Genomic DNA, 17,743 nt, shown 5'->3' on the forward strand with positions numbered 1-17,743 from the left:
CGCTTATGTTTATATCTGCAAAAACGTTCTCCGGAGCACTCGCACCCCGGTCCGGGTTTTTATAATGGGTGAGATAGAGAATGATCATACTGGATAATTATATGAACTGTGCTCCCCATTCACAAAATCGATAAGTCTGTCCACACTAGGTTAGCAAAAAAATCCACAAAACCATCTTTATCATCATCTAAAATCATCATAAGGTAAAATTCTACTTTAGCTACTTTTGGCTATCTTGGAAAGGGGTTAGGTTAGGAAAATGAAACTTTCAGGGATGGGTCTACAAGCTATAGTATGTCCCGGGAAGGTATTTTGAAGTACAAACCTCCATTCCTTCTCCCTCTAGAGTGTCCTGAAATTTGCCTGCATGGCAGGTCTATTACCTAATGAAATTTGGACAAAACAATATTTTATCTTAATTTTCAGTTATCAGTTTCTTTTTCTCTGGCTTCAGTTCTGAAAATGCAATTCCTCTTATTTGAGTAAAATTTTAAGCCATATCAATGTTTTTTTTTCAAAATTTCGGAATTGTATTTGCATATCTTTAAAACCTTATAAATTGAGACATAGCAAAGTTGTGAAGCTGAAAACAATTTTGCTGTGCTTCATTTAAGCAAAAGATCTATTTTGCAAGATTTCACTTTTATAACACGCAGATTTTTAAAGGTCATCAAAGGTCAGGACCCTCTGGATAGAGAAGGAGTGGAGGAAAGTACTTCAAAATACTTTCCCGGGGCATAATTTAGCCTGTAGACCCATCCCTGAAAGTTTAATTTTCCTAACCTAACCTCTTTCCAAAACATCCAAAAGTAGCTAAAGTAGAATTTTTCCATAATTTTAATGCTACTATATTGAATTTTTCACAACGTAACATAAGTTTCCATAGCGCAAAATTCTATGTAGGGTTCGAATCTACTTGGCACTACCTACATTACGGACAAGGTGTGTTTCGTAAGGTTACATAACTTAACTGCAATGTCTTAATTGATGATAGTGTAAAAAGTTCTACGGTGTATTATGAAAGAATCATTACCAAATTTCCCAAATAAAGACACGCAGCGCATGTTCCTTTACAATTCAGTAAATGTGTCTAACCTTTAGGGGAGCAAAGACAATTAAGGTTGAGACGCACTATAATAGATGTATTTTTAATCAAACTTGCAATTAACCTTTGAATAAAATAGTCCTAATAGCTTCTGTTTTTATTCAGATAATAAGCCTGTGGTTAACTTCAATCATGAGATGAAGGGAAGAACCTTTTGATGATAAAAACTATAATCGGCTCGAAGGCAAACCACTTTAGTTTTCGGAATAAAAAAAAGGCATTCTAGGGGTACTTTTAATGCTACCAGTCACGATCCTTGTTACCCAGAAGTAATAAAAAAAGGCATTCTAGGGGTACTTTTAATGCTACCAGTCACGATCCTTGTTACCCAGAAGTAATAAAAAAAAAGGCATTCTAGGGGTACTTTTAATGCTACCAGTCACGATCCTTGTTACCCAGAAGTAGACCTAACCTAACCTAACGAAGTGCATTTCGTCTAGGAAAAATGCGGAGTCGACATATCCGTTTAACGTCCCACCTCATATTATTTTAGATACAATTGTCCTCGGGTAAGTACTTATGCTTCTCCTATAGTTCTGTGCCTTACAGTTCACCCTGGGAAATGCGTGATTTTAAGAAGCCTTCTGTTGTAGTAGTCCCTTCTGTTCTGTAGCTGCACTCTGATCACTTTGCTTCTTAAAAAGGGCACTGCTCTTTTTTTTAAAAAGAGCACTAGTGCGTCTGATTACCAATCTAATGAGGTCCCTTCGAAGTTCATAAGACCACACTTTCTATAAAAACCTCATATTCCTCCAGCGCATAACTTACAACCCTTGCCCAGAGGGCTGGGGGGATTTATTATCCTTAAAGACATAATTTCCGTATGATCGTATGAATCTTCTAGGAATTTCTTCCGTATGAATCTTGGGTTTTTCTCTCTTTGCTTTTGAATTACAATTGTCAAGCCAAGCGCTCTATCTTAATCTTTGTTCCCATAGTTAACGTGGATGTGTTTTGGTTTTGTGTTTTTTTCTCTTTTTAATCCGGCTAGTAACAATGAGAGTCTCAGTTGGCAAGCCACGCTTATTAACCTAAACTGTATCTATTCTTAGCGTAACTTATCATCGAGGCAATCTGAACAAGTGATGTCTTGTCCATCATAACTAACTAAATGATGAAGGGGTTTGCAAGTGCTTTCAAACGCAAATAATATTGATGCATTTTATTTTTTATCCAGGTATTAACCTCGAGCGTTTTAATTGACATATCATGAGTTATTTTTCTTCTTTCTTTACATTTCAGTTAATTTATCATCAAACAGGTATGAGCAAGTAATATCTTTAGCGTCAGAACACACTAAATGGTTCAGGATTTGCCCTAAGAAGCAAATAACCTTGAAGAACTGCTTTTCTTTAGCGTCCAGCTGTGATTAGTTTCCTGATTTTAAACGGACTGTCTTCAATCAATCTTCAAAATGTCTATATGCCACAATAGTGAAGATAAACACTATTCTCTCTAGCGTATGCCAAGTAGCTTGCCACTGTCGATTGCAAAATCCCATGGTTTCGATTGCAAAATGCGATTGCAAAATTTCACTAAAAACACCAACTGCGCGATTATAAGGGCCATTCACTCAAACATATTTAGAACAAAAAAATAAACACAGAAACACTTAAAGTAGACTTGTTGTCCAAGATGCTTTTAAAAATTTCAAAAGTTCTATTTATTTCTATTCTATTTTCTAAGAAACACTTTGTTTTACGCAACTCTTGATTGTTTGGAGAACAAAATTGATAGTATTCACACATATACACTGCACAAAACACGCAATCTCTTCACATATTAATTTAAAAAACAAAGTTTTTCTGAGGGAAGTAAAGAGCGAAGTTGAAACTTAAAACAGCAAAATTATTACTTCACATCCTATCTAACGCATATCAATAAAGCTAATGAAAATAAATCAACTGGTGATATTTCCCTATGTTTGTAGGATTACGGAACACTAGCACTTTACTGAAAACACGAAATGAAATAGGAGTCTTTGTGCGTTGAAGGCAATCCAATTAAGGACGCTTTTAACTTAGCCAGGTTGAAATAGTTTTAGATTGTTGTTTTATTTTTATTTTTTCGTTTAATTTGGCATCACTTCTGTACAAAGAGCTCAGTTCAATGATTGACCACCGTTTTTAATCTGAAAAGGACATTTAGTGATTATTTTGTAGACAAATTCGAAGTGAAGGAATCTTATTAGTATTAGGACTACAAACTCGCTTTAGAATTTGTATCACAACTTAAAATCCTCCGTCTTATAGAGAGAAATCACCGTATTTCCAGAGTTCATAGTACGGTTGATATGTTCTTCATTTCCAGCAATACTAGGTGAGACCAAGATCCTACCTGATAAATCAATCCATTATTTTATATGCTATGGAATGGCTTCAAACTTATTATTTTTATTCCTAAGCTGTCAAGACAATTTTAATTGTATACTGAAAATTACTGATATTACAGCTCATTTAGGACTATAAAAAGTGTTATAGATTAGTTTGTTGTTGTAAGGCTGCGTATTTAATTTTGACTCCTAAATCAATATTCTTGTTTTTTTTACTTGGCTTTTGTGTTTTCAGTGAAGTGCTAGTCTTCTGTAATTTTACAAACATAGGAATACAAAATATCACTAGTTGATTTCTTTGCATTAGTTTTATTGATATATGTTAGATGGGCTTTGAAGTAATAATTTTTGTTTGTTTTGAGTTTCAACTTCGCTCTTTACTTCCCTCGGAAAATCTAGCTCGTCTTTGATTAAAATTTAATATAGAAGCAATACTACTATGACCTTTTCTATGATTTCTGTTCGCTTTAAGTTTTAATGTTGGTCCTTAATTTCAGTTGAAAACTCATTTCTTATATAATTTTTAATCACCTCCAATCTAGGAGAGATAAGACACCTCAACCTTATTAAGGAGCTGAAATAAGGAGCCGTACAAGATATTTTCCGGATAGCCATTACCTATTAGAATATGATTTCTCAAATAATTGAAAAAAGGAAAAAAAAGTTGACGGAACCAAAAATATTAGAAGAAGATGGGTCAAATCAAGAAACAAATTACATAACTTTGCCTTTTATCCCAATATTATCACAAAAATTAAGAAGAGAATTAAAAAAACACAATATAAATACAGAATTTAAATCAGGACATAAAATAAGCTCGTTGTTAAATAAAGGGAAAGACAAGGTACAGAGAAATTTGCAAAAGGGAGCATACAAGATTCCATGTTCTTGTGGTAAATTTTATGTGGGAAGAACACAACAGATTTTAGAATATAGGCTACAACAACACAAGACTGCCATGTATTGCTATCTAAAATAAAACAAAACAACAGAAACGTTTGAGTCAGCTGTTGCAGAACATCTTTATAATTTTCCTCATCACAGTATTTTATTTGATCAAACAAAAATAGTAGATACGTCTGTAGGACTTTTACAAAGCTTCAGGGAAATTATAGAAATAATAAAGATAATATATGGGGGTATTAGTATCAATAGAGATGAAGGGGATTTTAGAATCAATTCGATTTATAATAGTTTAATTAAAAAGCAGGTAAAATTTTCAACCAGTACTATTTTTGATAATAGTTCGGATACGAATGATGACCTTGCGGACAAAGGTCAGACTGGGTTAAATGCTGGGAAAGGTAAACGAACTGCAGCTAAGATTGCAAGCAAACAAATCTGTTCAATTTATAATTCAAACATTGGGTGATGAGCCTGTGAGATCTATTTAGGGGTTATGGGCCGGGGTTTAGCTGATCTTTTTTGTTTTAGTTTAAGCATAAACATACTCTCATTTTTTGATAGATGTCAATTTATATTCTCTGAAAAGGTGTGTCAATATAAGCATTCGATTGTATACGGCAGTGAATGGAGTTTGTTTATTTAATATGTGAGTTTTCTTTTCCTATTTATTAATATTTTTTCTTTTGTTTTGTTTAGTATGTTTATGTAAGAATTTTTTTTTTCCGTTGAGAAAGGCTCCCGGACGTGGGGCCGAAATATTCGGAGTATTTGTGTTTAATTAAATGTGTTGTATTCACTGCTTTATAGAAATTAAAACCCGTTTTTCTTGTTTAATTTTTTTAAATGGAAAAGCAGTGTGGTGTAAGAAATTATTTAAAAAAGAAGAAATAGATATTTAATTCTTTCTTTTAAAAAATTAAATTTAGTCACACTTAAGAAAGTAGCTCCAGGCGAGTAGCTTCGATACAAAAGGTTAACTGAGCGGACAGGCTTGTATATCGACATACTTACAGAATATGTTGCTAGCTCAACAGAAATTTGTCTTTAGGCTTAGGAATTTATTTGACCTGTCCCTAAACAAAAAGCCACCCATTACTCAGAAATGAATAGAAATTTCAAACAAGATCATTTCTTGTGTAGGTAAGATACATGGTATTCTAAACTAAGTTCGTTTTAATTTCAAAAATTTTGCGAAGAATTACCTGAATTCTATTGATTTCAAGTAATTGAAAACCTGAACCCTTTTCATTTGCCTTTCTTCCTCTTTGGATGCACAATCTTACGTATGGAGAAAATATTCCGGTGGAATTGTCAAGTAAATAATTTGAATAAGTAAGTATAACGATAAGTAATTCTTCTTTTAATATACAACATTGAGTGGTTCCAGAACCACATGCCTACACTTCTCCAACCACTTCGTGGCAAGGGGTTGGGATCTGGGGCGTAATTTGCTATGGGGAAGAGAGGGCAACTTTCCCTTCCAGACCTCAGTTTTCTTCTAGACCTCAATTTGCCCACCTTCCCTGCTGAAATTTAGTTTCTCCAAAAATGTTTTCAAAACTCAGATAAGTCTGCATAATTCAAGCATCCGCTGAAACAGGTCAGTTTTCTTTAGTACGTCTTTACCTCTTTTATTACTATACGGCTAGCTTTTCACCTTTCTCTGTCATTTTTGCTTGATTTGGGAAAATTGGCTCCAAGTTTGACCCCCCCCCCTTCTAAAGGATTTGGACAAAATCACGCCATTCGTTGGGACCATGGACTGGATGACCTGTATTCCCTTTTCAATCAAAATACTTGACCAAATACCTTCCTGGGATATGCTTTAAAAAATGAGTGCATCATATTTACAAAAACGGTGAAATTATCTGAAAATGATCGAAGAGAAGGGAGAAAACCATAATTGAAAAAGAAAACACCCAAGCAGGAATCGAACGCAAGACACGGTAGTCCGAAATCGAACGCTTTACCAACAGAACCACACCTCTAATAATCTGATTTGATATATTAGTGCTTGTACCTTAATTGCGTAGCTTATGGAGGGGGCTTGGAGGAGGAACATATGAAAGGTGTTCTTGCATACCTCCAGTAAAGGGTTTTGGACCATAATTATTACAATGATGATATCGTTTTATACTTCCAAGCTTTTCTTATTAAAAAGTGACATCAAGAGTATTTTTTGATGATATATCACACTTACGGATAGTAGAATTGATAAACATCACGTAGACATAAGCAATTGCTTTCAAATGAGCCATTAAACGTCACCCTAAAAAGTACTGGTAGCCCACTAGCCCCAGTTTTTCCACTTGAGACATGACGCCTTGAGACATGACACCAAAAGTGCCGTTTTTTGTGCTATTTGGCGCTTACAGATGGCGAAAATGACTGAAAGCACGTAGATATGAGCAATGGATTTAAAATCAGCCATTAAAAATCTCCCTAAAAAGTCCTGGCAGCCCCCTAGCCCCTAGCTTTTCCACTTGAGACATGGCATCAATAGTGCCATTTGGCACTTGCAGGTGGTGGAGTCTTATAAAGAAAATGTAAACAGGAGAAATAGCTTTATGTGAGCTATTAAACATTTGTCTTTTGTAGCCCGCTGGCCCCACCCCTTGAGAAATGGCACATAATGTGCCATTTTTGTGCCATTTGTTACTTGTAGATGGTGGAACTTATGAAAAGTACGTAGATTGGAGAAAGAGCTTTTGAATGAGCTATTAAGCATCTCTCTACCGCTAGCCCTGGAAAAAAAGAAAAAAACGAGAGACAGGTCAGTGCTGCCCATGCAAGAAAGGGATTTCCCTTGTTGTTCAAGGTTGGGGACTGTAATTTCCTTGAACAAGATTGTCAACGCTGATTCCAATGGTACACTTTTCATTTTGACCTGATGGGATTTTCGTGGGGTTTCAGGCTTTTTTCGAAGTTGCCATGGGTTTCTTTTCGAATGAACTTTTATTTTTAGTACGAACGGAAATAAAATTACCATTCCTTAATCAGTGTCAGATGACAATTTTTTTCACAAGTTTTTTTTCTAAGCGCGTTTTATAACTTTTGGTTACTATGGGCTGTTGTTCGCTCTTTACTAGATTGCAGCTACCAATGCAACCATGATGGGAGAAGGTTTTGAGTCCAAGATACCTTCCAAGGAGGCCGTTCTGTTCTTTCAAGGTTAAAAAGTAATTAAAGTAAATATACAAAAAGTAAAAGATTAAAAAGAAGGGTAAAAAAGAAAAAAAAATTACTCTTGCCCTCTCTACCCCAATAAAATTTTCATTTAATATTTGCATAGATTAAAACATAAAAACTAAGAAATGGTATATCATGAGGTATCTTGGCCCAAGAGAGCTTATGATATATTCACCCTCTATCCCAAGAGTCTTGGGGATGGAGGTGACTAACAAAATTTTAGACTATTTTCCATCTCAGTGTCACAAAAGCGAAACTTACACGTTTAAGACACCTCACAGGAGTTCCATTATACAACATCCTAAGGTAATTTGACAATCCTTATTAAAAGTTTAACGTTCATTGTTAAACATAACTCACACTCCATTCAAATGAAGGTAGGACACACCCTTTACCACTTAAAAGAAAGGTCAATATTAGACACACTTCTTTTTATAGACTTAATTGGCCAAAAAAGATTAAATAAAGTATCTTAAATAATATTAATGAGGTGTAGTTTCGAGGTAACATCTGGTCGGGATGATTCAACATTGGCAAAAAAAGGAAAAGAGTGATTAATTAGTTATGAAATTAAGCCTTGGCTTGAAAGATTATTTTTCGGAAAGAATCTGAAAAAAAACTCACCTCGGCATGACACAAAAGAGCTCAAATGTTTCCTTAAAGTTTTTATAAGGTATTTTTTTTTCTAAACTTTTAATATCCACGAATTTATTTCTGCTCATTTATCGTTCACGAAAACCATAAAAAAAAAACTTAGAGTAAGAAGATTACCTTTTCAATTTTGTAAGCTGTAATTGATATTTATTGCTCATACAACTTAAAAGAACAAAACGTCAAACAGAAGAGTTTAGATATTACAAAATATTACTAAATAACATATGATAATTTTATTGTCTATTTTGATTTCTAACAACAAAAAAGTGTAGACAAATTGCAATTTTAGTATTTAATAGGCTTACCTGGGTATTTGCCATTTTTTAAGCTATTTGTTTTTCCTCAATGTTGTAAACCCTATCAGGAAATGTTGTGGATTTTTAGACCCCCACCCCCAACCGAGAGTATGTGTAATATAATATGTAACTATCAAACGTGTGAACTTGGTACTATTAGTATTAGATTGAAACGAAAACATATTAAAAATGAATAAAACATTTTAATAATAGAGTAAAAAATAAAAAGAAACATTTTTAGTGCAAAACTAGAAATGAAAGACTGAATATTTCGACTTCAGGTCGTTATTTAGCTTTTCTTATTAAAAGGCAATTATTAGCTTTATTCATCATTTAACTTCTGGTCATCTGTTTTTTTCTAACGGAAGTTCGACATAACTCTTATCATTAATTCTTCAATGACATTTTTATAACTAAGTTTGTATTTTTTTTTTTGTTTTTAGACCTGATATTTCCATGAAGATTCAACCAGATTCATAAGGTAGTTCCTTCCAATCAATGTGGAATACAGATGCCATGCATAAATCCAGCGTTGCTCATAGATTTATAGACTATAAATAAACCTTGAACCATGGCATTGGAATACACGAGCAGGCAAACAGCTAACACGAACGCTAATATGAATTAAGAAGATCTAAAAACCGGTTCTGTTTGCTTCAAAACCGGTTCATCCTGTCACATAGCTTGAGCTTCGACAGTAGATTTATTACCTGAATAGATAACAAAAAACCTTTGGAATACACGAACAGGGAAACAGATAGCACGAACGCTAGTAGGTTACTACAATACAGCAACATGATAATGGGAAAGAAGACCTAAAAACCGGTTCTGCGTGCTTCAAAACCAGTTCATCCTATCACTGAACTTGGACAATAGATTTACTACCTGAATAAATACCAAAACACGACTGGAATACACAAGCAGGTAAACAGCTAAAACGAACGCCAACAGGATATTGTAGTACGGCAATATTGTAATTGGAAAGGAGACCTAGAAACCGGTTTTGTCTGCTTCAAGTGCAATCCTTGCTGCTGGCATAGAAGATGAAGGAGCTACGAAAACACAAGCTGTCTTCCGTCCATTAGAACATAATACGGCTATGGCGAGGAGCACCAACTCAAGGAAATAAAGGGGGGGGGTGATGTCAGCCCATCCAAATCCCTAATAACGACAAATATTTTCTTTAAATCAACGTTCCTGAGTCTTCATCCCAATATTCCTTGTCTTTCTGCCATCTGTTTGAAAATGATGCCCCTCACAGTTTCTTCAAATTTAAACTAAGATATCCACGTAAAAAGGAACCTACTCAAACCGAATTTTCTATCCCTCACCTAAAAACCAACAGAGAGAAAAATCTCAATGAAAAAAAACGAGACTGCGGCCAGTGGAGAGAAAAGACGAAAAATGTAAAACAACGCGGATATTTCGCCTGTATCAAAACAGGGCGTCTTGAGCACGAGAGAAACACAAAACCACCACCAAAAAAATATACATTTGGCGCAAAATAATCCATGCCAATCTTTTCCCTACGTGGATTAGTTGGTACCAATTGTATATTTTTTTGGTGGTGGTTTTATATGCTGTTATTTTTTTTTTTGTTATTCTGTTTCTCTTGTTCTTCAGCCGCCTTATTTTGATACAGGCGATATATCCACTTTGTTTTAAATTTTTGTCTTTTCTTCCACCGGCCGCAGTCTCGTTTTCTTTCATTGAGATTTTTCTCTCTGTTAGTTTTTATCATGGCTGGCCAGTTCGGCTTAAGATCTTTCATATCCCTCACCTACACCTCCTAATAAACTTAGGTACCACCCCTCCTCTTCTAGCATAGATCTATTATTAATTGTCAAGTTTTAGCAAAAAACTGAAAATATAGGGAAAATAAAAAAAATAATCTCATAGTAAAAACAGACGATAATAAATTAAATAAAAAGAATTATGAAACGAAATGAATAAAAAAGATTTGAAAAGTATAACCTTTCACTTTTCATTGAATGGGATTCAAACCTAATACAAACGCTGGTAAGCTTGTCATTATTGGGCTCTTCTAGAAAGAAACACTGTAACAAAAAAAAAAGATTACTGCCATTCGATTCCCAATCATCATTCTTCCCAGATTTATTAATCAATACCCCCCTTTTCCTTCTCCTAATGGGGCCAAATATACCCTTAGTTTGCATATAAACTATGAGATAACAATTTAATAATAGAATTCTCACTTTATAATATGCAGAAAGTTAAATTAATCAGAATTTCGTGTTTGCTTCTATGTTATCAACGTTTTTATATCATTTTTAAACAATCTATTTGTCCAACTATTCTCTTTATTCCACAATGGCCCAACGCTTACAATCGGAAAACATCAGACAAACATTTTATATAGGGCTACATCTGACACCATTAGGAGGGTGGAGGCGCATTTGCACGGTTGTTACCGTCATACTTGAAAAGAACGTTGACTGAAAGTCAGTGGTCTTATTCATTAATTATCAATGTGTTTCCCAAGGCCGTGTCCAGGGAGGGGGGCTCAGGGGGTTTGAACCTCTCCCCCCCCCCAAAATGTTTGTTTGACTCCAAAAACGTAACAAAAATGGATATAAACAACTTTTGTATGCATTTTTTGAGGTTTTTTGTGTAAAACTCCCCACCCCGAAAAAAAGCTTTTAGTGAACCCCCCCCCCCACCCTGAAAAAAAATCCTTTGTACGGCCTTGGTGTTTCCTTTAGAACAGCCCATACATGACAAAAGTTCCCTAAACATGCTCTTTAATGAGGTAAACACCTGACATGATCGTCTAGCACAAATGAAAAACAACCGACACTCAATACAATATCCATGGAGTAGCTGAGGGCAGTAATATTGTGATTAATAAACGCATATTCTAAACCAAGGAAGTACCTGTGAAGGACTGCAGAAGTACTGTGAAGGACTGCGGGACCTGTGAAGGGCTGCAGAAGTACTGCAAGACTACTTCTTAAATAAACATGTTAACACAATAAAATTCGTACCATTATATTCCTTATTTAATGTTCTTTCCAAATGTCAAAGTCGCTATTCTGAAAATGCATTCCCCTCCCCTTATGGTCCTAGATGTAGCCCTAGTATATATGCAAACCTAAAAGAATACACTCAAGTAATGAGATTCTCACTTTATGCAGTGCATTATGTTTCTATTAGTCGAATTATCATGTTTGCTTCAAGTTTCCCTACCTTTTATTATCATTTCTAAATAAAATTTTTATCCAACATAATTTTATTGCAATCACTTGGGCCAAATGTTTTTTACATGTCAAGAATACAGCTGCCCATTAACAGACAGGTGACGCATAGCGAGACGAAAAACTTTTAAAAACTTTTTCGCATGCTGACCAAAGGTCTGCGTTGCGCAGGTGCCGATTTCCTGATTTATTGCATTTGGTCGGGAGTGCAGTGCGTAGTTGGGGCCAAATCATCAGACGTTTCCCTTGTTTTTTCCTCAGATTTCTCCAGGTACCCATTTAGAGCTGGGTCGACTCTGGCTGAGCTTACAGGGTCACACCATTGACCCCCGTTCCAAACCAAATAATCAGCGACACAAGGAATCGAACCCCTGACCTCAGGCTTTCAAGTCTGGAGCACTAACCACTCAGCTAGGACGGATCGAAGAAAAAATGAAGCCGTCCCAGCCTCCGTCGCCTAGAACGGAGACGAAAAACGAATAAATATATTATTTAGGACTGTATCTGGGACCATTGGAACAATAGGTTGCATTGTCAGTAAAGTTACTATGATATTTGGAAAGGGTATAACATAAGGAATCTAACGGTATTACTTCTATTTGATTAACATGCTCCCTTTAGAAGGGGTCATGCACTACAGCTTTGCCAAAGTACATATCATCAATATAAAATTATACTCCATTGAGAGAAAAAGACAATACGGTATTCATCAGGGCTTACTCAGAAGACGCCACCAGCCTATACGTGCTTCGCTGATTTGCATCTCTTATTCCAGCTTGGTGGTGCGCTGGTGCGCCTGCTATAATAATACAGTAGCCTAAATTACCAACAAAATGCTGCCGGATCAAAATCGTAATCAATTTTTAAGTAGCCAAAAATGATAAACATAAAAAAGATTACTAAAATAATCACACTACATCACACTATATGCACTATATACTATACTATACACCATATGATTCTACACTCTACATCAGCGGTCGGGGAACCGGGGTAAATTACCCCAAATGGGATAAAAATGAAACTCTTGTGAGTAAAAAGTATATATTTTTGATTTGCTATTATATAAACTTGTTAGTATTTTTTTCAACTTAAACAATTTAGCGACATATGCAGGCCACGCTACTTCACTCCCCATCACTAGAGTGTTCTCGAGTTAAATCTTTGCGCAGTAAAACATAGCCCCGGCTACCGGCTAAGTCCGTGCCATGCCGTCAAGATACTAATACATTGACGAGCCAGTTTTTCTAGTTAGTTGTTGAGAAGATCACCATTTTATCATTAATCATCAAGAAAGGTTACCCACAATTTGAAAATTTAATTCAATTATTTTAATTATTATTTTCTGTCTCTCTTCCTATGGCGGCAAATAGAAAAAGAACATACCAAGACGAATACCGTAATTACGGTTTTACACAAATAGAAGACAATGGTACAATGAAACCCCAGTGTGTTGTATATTTGAAGATACTGACTTCGGAATCTTTCAAAAAAAGTTGGTTGAAGAAATATTTAGATAATTTGCATTCACACCTGTCTTCAAAACCGCAAGAACACTTTGCAAATTTGGAAATATCTGTTAAAAGACAAAGATTGAATAGCAACTTATTTGGTACATTTGATCAGCGTTCAGTATCAAGGGTAGCCTGGTTAATTGCTCGAAATAAGAAACCATACACTATTGGTGAAGATTTGGTTAAACCAGCTGCTGTAAAAATGGTAGACATTAGGTGTGGTAAAAAAGAAGCAAAGAAACTGAATTCAGTGCCCTTGTTTGCGAGCACTGTGAAAGAACGAATTTCTGTATTAGCAGAAAATGTGAAGGAACAGGTTATTTTCGCATTAAAACAGGCTAAATGTTTTATTATTCAACTTGATGAGACAACTGACAACTGAGTAGTAATTCATAGGTTATGGTATATGTTCGCTACAAAGGTGCTGATAAGTTTCAAAAGGTTTGGCTGTTTTGTTCTCCTCTCGAGTTGAGATCCCGTGGAATTGATGTGTACAATAAAGTAAATGAATATTTCAATGCGCAAAGTTTAAACTGGGAAAACTGTATTTCTGTATCTTTGGATGGAGCTCCAGCTATGCTGGGTCATATAAATGGTTTTTCAGCTGTCGTAAAAGAAAAACCCAAAAATTGAATTTACTCAGTGATTGATCAGTCGCCAGGCCCTTATGGTCAAATATTAGAACCTACACTGGAAGTCGCCATGCATGATATCATAAAGATTGTAAATTTTATCAAGGGACATGCACTAAACACGCGGCTATTTCGTGAATTATGTCAGGACGGTGAAACTGAATCTATGGACCTACTTTATTATACAGAAGTAAGGCTCTCTCACAGAAATGTACTAAATCGAGTGTGGACTCTGAAAACTGAAGTCAAAATTTTTATGGTTGACCAAAAAAATAATCTCGCAGATAAGCTCAAAAACTTTTCCGGGTTTGCATATCTCGCATATTTAGCGGAAATTTTTGAGGGTATAAATATATTAAACACAGAATTGCAAGGAAAGAATACTAATCTAATTTCAGTGAGAGAAATAGTGTCAGCGTTTGGATTAAAGCTGCAATATTGGAGAAAAAAAAGTAGAACAGAACAAGATAGCTTCTTTTTCAAGGTTAGCTTTGTTTTTGGAAGATTGCAAAAAAATTACTTTTGCTGAAATCATTGTAAGATATCTTATCGAACTCAGAAAGTGGTTTTCAGATTACTTTCCAGATCTTGATTCACGTACTGTCAGATAGATTGTAGATCCTTTTAAATGCTAAATTGCTATGATACCAAAAGAACCTTCAGGTTTGGCAGAAGCTATTTTTGAAAGTCGATCTAATTCTGATGCACGTATTCAATTTGAGAGTAAACCTAACCGATCGTCTTTTTGGATGACAAAAGCTGCAAAAGCATTCAAAATTGCAAATAAAGAGGCGGTTAAAATATTGCTGCCAATCTTTGTATAAACAAGGCTTTTCCACTCTAATGAACATAAAAACGAAGAACAGAAATCGATTGATGTTTATTGATTTTTATGATGATAAATTATGTTTCAATTAAATTTTAGGTTATTGTATTCTTTTCCAAATTATCATGAGGGGCTATAATATGAAAGATGCTAGAAAGAGGCAGTTCTGTTTTTTTTGGCTCTTCACCATGGGGTAATTTCAACTTACATAAAAATATATTGGGGTAATGATTAAAAAAGTTCCCCGACTGCTGCTCTACACTATACTGCACATTATACACTAGATTCGTGAAAAATAAGAACTAGAAATTATACTGCAGACAAACAAGTAATAATATATATGATGAGCTGCGATGACAACTGACCTTCTGCATTGCTTCATCCTCCGTTTTCCTTCTTTTTTCAGTTTTATTACCATCAGGCTCAGAATTTTCTGCTTTGAGGGATGCTTCTTTAGCTTTCTCCCACTCAGCTTGCTTTTGGATGTAATGTGCCTGTGCTTTTCGCATGTTGGCAACAGCTTCTTGCATACGCTTCAACTCGCGACGCCAAGCTTCTTTTAAAAATTTTCGACACTTTTCGTGATCTGAACGACGACTTGTTAAAGGCTAAAACAATAATTTAAGTGAATTAGTGATGCAAGGGAAAAAGACAAACGAATTGACCAATCAACAAAGATAACTGACAAGTTATCTAGAGCGTCAACTTCATTTTTATGATGAAGCTGGCAAAGTAGGGTTAAAATCAATGACCAACTAACAGGGGCGTAATTTACTATAGGGCAGGGGGCCTGCCCCTCCCAGACCACAGGTTGCCCCTCCCCTAGCTAAAATTTAGTGTCTTCAAAAATATTGTCAGAGCTAAGATAAGCCTGCCTCAATCAAGCATCGGGTCAAGAAACGGGTCAGTTTTCTTTAGTTATCTTTGGCTTTATGGTATTATATGGCTCGTTTTTCAGTTTCCACAGTCTTTTTACTTCAATTAGGAGAATCGGCACCAACTTTGCCCACCCCAGGATTTTAATGAAATTATGCCACTGCCAATTAACCAATGACTGACTCCTTTGATTATGTTGGATTAAACTTGACTACCTAGGTGCAGTTGATTGGTCACTAATCTCAACCTGGTTAACAAATTCCGCCTAAAAAAGCTAATTGAACTTATTGAAGACTTGAGCACAAACATATGACACAAATACAATTTACTTGAGTACGTATACTGTTGAAAAAATCTCTGATATAATCGGTCAAATAAAAGCTTTTTGAGGCCACCCACATCCAACACGAAGTTTGGCACGGGTTTTGCAGATTAACGTTTTGAATACCTTGTTCAACACGGGGATTAGTCTTGTCAGATCCCGTGTTCGACCACGCTATTCTGGCTTTTCATCATTTTGAAGAAGCCATGTCTAACACGCTTGGAACTCGTAAGATGAAAACGCTTTAAAATTTGACTGGGTTAAACATGGAGAACCTAAAAACGATTTATGTCGAACCTGCTCGAAACAAGCTTCGAACCTGGTGCCTCAAAACACAACTTACGGTGCAGTATCGGAAAAATTAAACGTTGCAATTTTTTGTTTTGTTCTTCTTCTGCTATAGTATTGATGGTACTGTTGCGCTCAATGGTACACGCCGCTATAGACTCTATTTAGGAAACTAGTCAAACGGGAGAGACAGATACCCGGCTAAAATGGTTTATGAAACAAATTTAGGCTATATATTTGCTCATTAGAGGGGGGAGGGGGGTAAAGCATAGCATATATTAAATACGGAACCTAACCTAACCTAATCGGTACTCTTGAATTATGCGGGCGTTTCTAAAAAAGTCAAGTTTAATCAATGCTAATGAAATAGAATAAAATGGGATGAATATATAATAGTTTGGAAACAAATTTGGGGTATATATTTGCACATTACGGGTGGGGGAGGGGATAAAGCATAGCAAATATTAAATACGTAACCTAACCTAGGTACCCCCCCCCCTAAACCCCCAAAAAACACAGTTTAATATCGTATACGCAATGTAAACCACGCTATCATTGCCTAGTCTATAGCGGTAAACATGTCAAAAAACGGGTTTTATCATTGCCTACTCTATAGTAGTTAACCCGAGAGGCCCGCATAATGCAAGAGTACCACCTAATCTAACCTAACCTAGCCTAGGTACCTTCCCCCCTAAACCCCAAAAAACAACAGTTTAAATATTATAAATTCAATGAGAAACCCCACTGCTTTGCGATCCAATTTACATAAGCAATTACCCGCTTTATGGGTCTCCATGCTAAATTGCTATAGAGTCTATAGCGGTGTGTACCATTAAGCGCAACAGTACCGTTTTACAATTATGTTTTGTGCTGAAAACTGTAAAGATAAGCTATGTTTTTTTGTGTTTAGGTTTCTTTTTATCAACTACTTGATAATGTTGCTATAAACAATAAGCTTTCTTAGGAAGAAAAGAAGATAAAGAAAACAGGGGTAACATGTGAGAGCTACCCATGGAAAATGTGATTTTTCTTGTTGTTCAAGGCGGAGAATGGTAAGCGTCCAGTCAAAGAGTTTTTGACCATTGCGATTTCAATGATAAACTTTGCTCTTCAACCAGATGTCATCTTTTTGGGTTTCAAGCCATTTTTGAAATTCTCGAAAAAAAGTGGTGATTACTGACTACTGTTCAGTGGTCTAATTGAAAAATTTCAAAATTGCGTCACGCTGGAAATATTTTTCACGATGCAGTTTTCTCAAAAAACCATTTATTTATTTTGCTGGTACTTCCGCATTATCCGGGCCGCTCTAAAAAGTCAATTTTGTTTAATGCTAATAAAACAAAATAAAATAGGATGAATATATAATAGTTTAGAAACAAATTTCGGCTATATATTTGCACATTAGGGGGGGGGAGGGGTAAAGCATTGCATATGTTGACGTAACCTGACCTAACCTAACCTAGGTACCTTTCCCCTCCCCCTAAAATCCAAAAAACCACAGTTTAATATCGTATACGCAATGCAAGCAAAGCTATCATTGCCTGGTCTACAGCGGTTATTATGTCAAAAACGGGTTTAATCATTGCCT

At 35.6% G+C, this 17,743-nt stretch overlaps 1 protein-coding gene across 2 annotated transcripts in view; it reads right to left on the reverse strand.

Annotated features, from left to right (window-relative positions):
* LOC148942553 (rho GTPase-activating protein 45-like) overlaps positions 1 to 17,743 on the reverse strand; it is a 311,254-nt gene that overhangs the window by 34,323 nt on the left and 259,188 nt on the right. For both annotated transcript variants that reach the window (XM_089102066.1, XM_089102067.1), the window contains one exon: positions 15,035 to 15,277. In XM_089102066.1, the coding sequence (XP_088958192.1) occupies positions 15,035 to 15,277 (243 nt within the window). The remainder of the gene's footprint in view (positions 1 to 15,034; positions 15,278 to 17,743) is intronic.

This window comes from Artemia sp. Qi Xiang Cuo, chromosome 16 (assembly GCF_049724085.1).
Source record: "Artemia sp. Qi Xiang Cuo chromosome 16, ASM4972408v1, whole genome shotgun sequence".
NCBI classification, from domain to species: domain Eukaryota; kingdom Metazoa; phylum Arthropoda; class Branchiopoda; order Anostraca; family Artemiidae; genus Artemia; species Artemia sp. Qi Xiang Cuo.